This window comes from Ruditapes philippinarum, unplaced genomic scaffold (assembly GCF_026571515.1).
Source record: "Ruditapes philippinarum isolate M1 unplaced genomic scaffold, ASM2657151v2 ctg1991_1_1_1_1, whole genome shotgun sequence".
NCBI lineage: Eukaryota > Metazoa > Mollusca > Bivalvia > Venerida > Veneridae > Ruditapes > Ruditapes philippinarum.
The window spans coordinates 99313-106843 of record NW_026857933.1 but is presented as its reverse complement, the minus strand read 5'-3'; the positions used below and the strand labels follow the sequence as shown (position 1 = coordinate 106843).

Below are 7531 nucleotides of genomic sequence, written 5' to 3'. Positions count from 1 at the left end.
AGGTTGAGTGCATTTCAGTTCTTACATAAACTCGTTTAAAATACATTTCTAATTACCATATAGATCTATATGGCTACCATATAGATCTATATGATAATCAAAATTTATCGTTAAACGATCTACATGTAGCTAAAGTTGTTAAAAACCTAAAATGATTACGATGTTTTAATAAATGTTTAGAAACATAGCGTGCGTATATCGTTTAGCGTATTTCGTTTAGCGTATATCGTTTTGCGTGCCTCTGCGTATTTCGTTTCGTTTTGCGTGCGTGTAACGTGCGTTCGTATAGCGTGTAACGTGCGTTCGTATAGCGTGTAACGTGCGTTTTGCGTGTAAACTGACACGTTCAACCTACTGTAAGCTCTTTTGACGTGGAAATATGAGAAAGATGATTTTGGCTTCCCTCGGGTGTTAATAACAAAAGACCAGGATCTAAAATTTATTGTATTTTCCTGGAAAAAAATGGTAAATAGATGTTTAAAATAGCTGATTTGCAAAGAAACAATCTTATTACGGGATTACATCGACAAATATCAAAACAAATACAAAAAATAGATCAAAATAAGGAATAATTTTATACAATCAGGATTAATATTTAGATCAACTGTAAAATGTCTATATCTTGTTGGAAATCTAAATATTAATTGTATTTTTTAAAATGTTATTTTAAGTCCAATTCTATCATGTTAATACTCTTATTAATTAATATCAAACATGATCATACGTAAAGTGTGAGAGGAAGAATAATTAAAAAACGCAGAAATCCAATTTTTATTAACTTGTAATCATAATAATCATACTTTTTACATGCAAAGGTTACGACAAATCTGTTTACTAGTGTACATTTCCCTTCTTGGTCTATGTTTAAACAGGATAATTTGTAGAGAACGTCTTTAAAGAAGCTGTAATTAAATACAAAATCCAGCCATAAAAATGTATTGCTGGGCTCCTTGTCGGTAGTCCTGTATTTGGGGTGTTGGGGTGTGTGTTCTTGAATTTCTTGTTGATCTTGGTTTTAGAATTTTGTTGTAATAATTGTGCAATGTATGCAATGTAAGCATAGTCAAACAGGGATATTTTGTTAGGCTCTTCCAATGTCTCCGCTCCAATGGCAGTTCGAGTCACTCGGTGTTCTCGTCAATTATGTATGCCATGGACCATATATAGAAAGCTGAAATGTCAGTATGATATTCAGTTTGTTGAAACAATGATGTCCTGGGACAGTAAAATATGATTTACAAAAGATTGTTTATCAAATTTTAATGAATATTTGCCCGCCTGAAAGTTTATAAAGGTATTTGCGCTCTGAAGGATTTATTTGTCTGTTGTTTTTTTTTTTGTTTTTTTTTCTTTTTTTTTTTGTCTGTCGGTAATCTGTTTGCATGTGCCGCCATTCTTACATTACTTTTTATTTCATCAATAAAGTTAGATTAAGCTACATAATGAATAATTCTATAGGATAATTGAATTTAAGCAAGACTTTTCACAAGGTGTATTAAGAGATTTACAAAATAAAGTCGTAAAAAGTTCTATGGGTTGACTAAAAAAATACATTTATTTCTCAATTTTACTCGGCACAAGGGATCACCAATATCAGAAGATATGCAGAGCTCATTGATTGGGTTGCTACCTTCAAGGTCCAGGTCACATTTAAAGGACAGGAATTTTAAAGTCTAAATTTTGTGTCCGCTCTAAATTTTGAAACCGTTGAAAACAATTTTAAAAAAGTTGGCACAATTATCACACATTATGAGATGATATACAGAGCGCAACTATTGGGTTGTTATCCCAAAGGTCAATTTCATACAAAAAGTTTCAGTGTTAAAAAGTCTACATTTCGTTTCCGCTCCATAACTTTTAAAGATTTGATTATTTTAAATAACATGGCACAACTTATTTATTCTGATGTAATGGTTTGCCTGCCCGTACTCTGCCTTGTGCCCAGTCCTGTTTTTCTTTGGGGTCCTCCTGGGCTCCTTGCCGCTGGCGCTTGTTGCTGGGTCGGGTGGGGGCTGCGTTCATTGAATGCCGCCTTTCCTTGTCGATCTTGTTTATCATATTTTATCATCATCATGAGCCATTGTGCAAAGCGCAATAATTGGGATTCTACCCCAAGGTCAAGGTAACACTAAAATGTCAAGTGTTACAGGTCTACATTTCGTTACCGCTTCATAACTTCTGACCTGCTGAAAAGGTTTTGAAATAAGTTGGCAGTCGCAAAAGCAGTGCAGGTATGCAATGAAGTTATATATGTTATTGGTGTTGATGCTACACAATGGGTACAATTGTCTTTCCGCATATGCTGCAATGACGGTTATATATAAGATGTAGGAAGATACCTTTTAAGTATAACACGTTTTGCTGTTTCCTTAGGCTGTTTTCAAAGCAGATGCGGTTGTGCATTGTATATTTTTCAAGGTATTTGATATTTCTTAATGTGAAAAAGTAGTTACGTTTCTTTTTAATTCTATACACTATAGGTTGTAACAAAAGCTGGCATATTTTTTTAAGAAAAGACCGACAGTACTTGACCTAAAATAGGGAATGTAGCTTCTAATAAACATATATATTCATAGTTTTATTCCACTGAGAAGACTTTCAAAGATTTAAATAATTTTATGTGATTAAAATATTTTACTCAAGGATAAGCATAGTATATTTATATTAATTGCTTTATTATGCGTGTTTTGCATTTAATAATGTTGAAGTAAACAAGTCTATCAATGTGGGCATGCGGAAGAAAAATAGGATTCTAAGCATTTTGATGTTCTATTATTAAGATACATTGGTTTTAATTTTCTTCATTTTTGTTGTTATTCTTCTTTGTTGTTGTAAATGTGTTTATATTTTACTTATATTGAACGGTCAACATATTTTCCTCGATAAATCTGCTTTATGTAAACTCTTTCAAGTCGTTATGTTAATTTGTCGTTATGTTAATTGAAATCAAGCCTTTGACAACATTCAATGTTTGATTGTATTTAAGAGATTCATTTGAAACGTTATGTTGTCTAGGTTTTTAATGAATAATTCAACGCTTGCGCTATTATTGTCCAATTTATCGATGTCTGCGTCAATTGCTCTCAATGCAGTCAATGTGTTTTTTCGCGCACATATCGTTTCAGTCGGTGTTTTTTTTTACCCGAGGAAAACATATCTTTCCACAGTTTGTCACTTAACTTTCAGCTGAGACCATGAAATTAACTTTGAGTTGTATTTTGTGTTTTTGTATTGGCACATTCATTGTGCTAAACGTGCTAGGAAACATTGAGTTCTCAAGATATCTACCGCTGGACAATTATACGTGCGAAACTACACAAATAGCGTTTCATTTAAAACGCAACAGGAACGTTTTTGATCACATGGCACAGGAATGTAAAGGATGTTCGGCAGACTTTGATGACATACCTCGGGCTCGTAATGGGTCTGTCTATTACGCTCGTAATAGTAAGTTACCAACATAAGTAAACATGAACTTTAAAACTTCATACGTATTTACCTTGTTTACAATGTTTTAACATGTACCTTGCTAATACTTACAGTTTATATAAACGTACACAAAAAAAAAAAAAAAAAAAAAAAGATTTAATATATAATTAATAATATAAATTAAGTCTCGATGTAATGCATGTTGTTGGTCTTGAAAACCCATTATGCCTTAAAATGCTTTTATTTAGCAATTCTTAAATCATTACAAACCTCATATCTGCCCTTTCTTAAGAAAGAAAATTGAAACATATGTATTTCACAGGCATGTGCCTTTAAGAGAGAACATTTATTTCCTCATCTTGAATTTTACTTGAACTTTGTAGTCTCTATAAATCATAGAGAGTAGAATTTCTTTTAAATTAAAGAATAAGCATTAGAATTGCATATACCATTGTTTTTACCTTTGAGTTTCAGTGTGATACGTGAAACTGACTTTTTAGTTAATAAGGTCAAAAGCTTATTAATGTTATAAACATATTAATAATTCATATCTTATTGACACTAAGATCAGGGAGCAAGGCCGCTACATTGATGCAAATAAAATTGCAGCAAATTACTGTTGATTATAACATACATCAAAGTCAGTCTGATTCCGTTTTTTTTGTATAAATGTGTGGATGTTTGATTACTTTTTTGAGCAGGCACACATCACATAATGAAGTTCGCAAATGCTCAGTTCAACAATAAAGGATGCAATGAGAGCGAACTTGTGTTTCACAATTCCAACGTGACAAATTATCAACAATGTGCTGGAGCATGTGCTGACAATTCTTCGTGCTTCAGCTACTTCTATCACCCAGACAAACAAGAGTGTCTAGGATGTCAGTCTGAGTACAGCGTTCTAAGAACCAGTCCAGTGCTGGAAGAGTGGGCCGGCTCAATGTATTATGGACGATTTCGTAAGTTTGAAAAATATTTGTGTTTCGAGTCAGCAACCAGCATGATAGTTTATTCATAAAAGTGTTGAACTTAATTGTTTGTAGTTCATTTTTATGTCGGAAATGAAAATAAAGTTATAAATATTAATGAATCAAATTTTAAGTGATAAGAAAATATCGAATCATTTGTTATAAATAAGACAAAGAATATAATTTCAACTTTGTAAACTATGTAAGCGTTCATATGGTAGCTTACTTGTGCCATTTCGAGTTTTCGTGCCAAGTAACTTGGTCGTTAAATAGTGTTTTATACTTGTGCCTTGCTCCGAGAAGTCGTGACTTTGTGAGCGAAAGTTCGACAAAATGCATTCTTTGTCGTATTTTCGTGTCTTCTTCCGGCGCCAAAACTAGCGAGAATAAGACATGTCACAAATCAGTCAACCATATGTTCACGACATTTAAAAACGCATACAAAAACATGACGATCTACACAAACTAATTTTTGTTACGAACATATATAAATCTATGTGAGTCTCGAGATTTAATCATTCCATTGTCTGGTAATGATCACTTTATTTTTTTAAAACGTTTTAAAATAGAACCAAACGAAAAGATGAGAATATGTAATATTTATATTACATTGACATTTATCTGTTTCAAGGGTATCTCGGATGTTACGTCAACCTTCCTCTAATTTTGGAAAATGCCCATACACATTTTCCGGGAATGGTCACTGAATCATGTGTCGAACATTGTATAAGTGGAGGATATTTGTATGCTGTGACTGAGGTAATCATATGTTTTGCAATGTTTGAATGAACAAGATTGTTAATCTTAGCCGAGCTAGTAAAGAACCCCCTTTAAAACCCACTTTAAAAAATATATAAAAGAAGCTCCATTTAACACAAAAACAAATTTCTTAAGCTATTTCTATTATTTGCAATAAGATATGACAATTCTCGTTCAATTTGGATTAATACTTTAAGTGTTTAATACCTCTAAAGTCGGTGTACCGGGACTGGAGGATGTTTTATTATTAATTAAAAACTCATTTACAGGCTTAAAACCAAACCTAGACTTTTCACATATTTGCTTTGATTACATTTCACTATAGTGGTCACTCCTTTTTCCAGATTTGACTTAAATTTAATGTTAGACTATATGTTATCCAGATACACTTTCACCATTAACCGTATTATTATACTGATAAATTTTCACCATGATCTTGATACATATACACTTTCTTAATGAATCGTATTATTATACAGATTTACTTTCGCGATAATTCGTATCATAATACAGATACACTTTTACAGTAACCCATATTATTATACAGATACACTTTCTTAATGATCCGTGTTATTATACAAATTTTCTTTCAAAATTATCCGTATGATTATACAGATACATTCCCACAATTACCCGTATTATTATACAGATACACTTTCACGATGATCCGAATTATTAGACAGATACAAGTTCACTTTCACAATAATACGTATTATTATACAGATTTACAAACTTCACAATAATCCGTATTATTATACAGATTTAATTTTGCAATAATCAGTATTGTGATACAGATTTACTTTCGCAATGACCCGTATTCTTATACAGATTTAATTTCGCAATAATTCGTATTATTATACAGATTTACTTTCGCAATGACCCGTATTTTTATACAGATTTGATTTTACAATAATTCGTATTATTATACAGTTTTACTTTCGCTATGACCCGTATCGTAATACAGATTTGATTTCGCAATTATCTTTATTACTACATGTATTATACAGATACACTTTCTCAATGACCCGTAAAATTAAACAGATACACGTTCACAATGATCTGTATTATTTATACAGATACACTTTCACAGTGATCCGTATCATACAAAAACACTTTTAAGATGACCCGTATTATTATACAGATATACTATCACAATGATGCATTATCCTGTTCAATGTATATTTTAGAGTGGTTCTTGGTGTCAATGTGGCAACGTCTTCTCACCAAATACAACACTTACTGATGATCTATGTAACTGGACTTGCGTTGGAAATGTAGATCAATTTTGCGGAGCTACCAACGTAGGATCAGTGTACATCATACATTACTGGTAAAATGGCAAGGCTTGTAATGGAGTATAGTTGTGTCTAATGTATACACATTCTTTTAAGAATTATGTACACGATGTGATATAAACAAGTTTTTAACGGATGACAATAATAAAAAATAATATGAATTAAAAAACAACAACAACAACAAAAAAAAAACAACAACAACAAAAGAAAACGAAAAACTGAACAGTTCAAGACGCAAACACCTTTACTATCATGGAACTATCACAATATCTTTCGAAAATTGCATGATATTGTAATAAAGATTCAAATGACAATTTGAAAATATCTCTACAAACTTTAAGTTTATTGTTTGAAGAGGATGTTGTAGTTGTATTTAAGTAAAATTATCAATACCATACGAATATATGTGGTAAAAGAAAAACCAGTATTTTCTTGTTTTAAGTGTTTATAAAACATTTTCACTAAAGATGTCATCGTCGGATACCCAAGGTTGATGAACATGTTATCAATCCGTGGGGAAAAATTAATCCATTTGCGTAGAAATACCGCAGCAGGTACTTAAATTATGTGCAAATGAAATCGCATCAACAAATTGAGCCGTGTCCCGACAAAACCAACATCATGGCTTTGCAACCAGCATGGATCCAGACCAGCCTGTGCATCCGCGCAGTCTGATCAGGATCAATGCTGTTCGCTATCAGTTTTTCTACTTGTTACAGAGTTTGTAAGCGAACAACATAGATCCTGATCAGACACGGCTCAATTATATTCTTCAACGGCAACAGTCACAGTAAATTTACTATCATTTTTTACTGGAAATCGTTCACATATTTAAATATTGAACTTTTATCGGCTGCCGCAATTTTGTCTGCAATATTGGACGTTGGATAGAACCATCATTTTGATTTGTTTTGATCGCCTCATGAAATCGTATGGCAACAAATGAAATAGCTGTCCTTGACACATCTCTAATCGACTAGGTATCGGCCAATAATCCCATCACAGCTACATATTAATTATCCGACGATGTAAATATGTATTATTGAAAAATTATTACTTTAAAGTGATGAATGTAAAAAA

General features: G+C 32.3%; 1 protein-coding gene across 1 annotated transcript; it reads left to right on the top strand.

The window, feature by feature from the left end:
* Positions 1-3362: 3362 nt before the first annotated feature.
* LOC132751549 (uncharacterized) lies at positions 3363-6490 on the top strand. The gene is made up of 4 exons (XM_060741727.1): positions 3363-3447; positions 4131-4388; positions 5029-5156; positions 6344-6490. Exons 1-4 carry the CDS (start codon positions 3363-3365, stop codon positions 6488-6490), a joined length of 618 nt encoding a protein of 205 aa, XP_060597710.1.
* The last annotated feature ends 1041 nt before the right edge of the window (positions 6491-7531 follow it).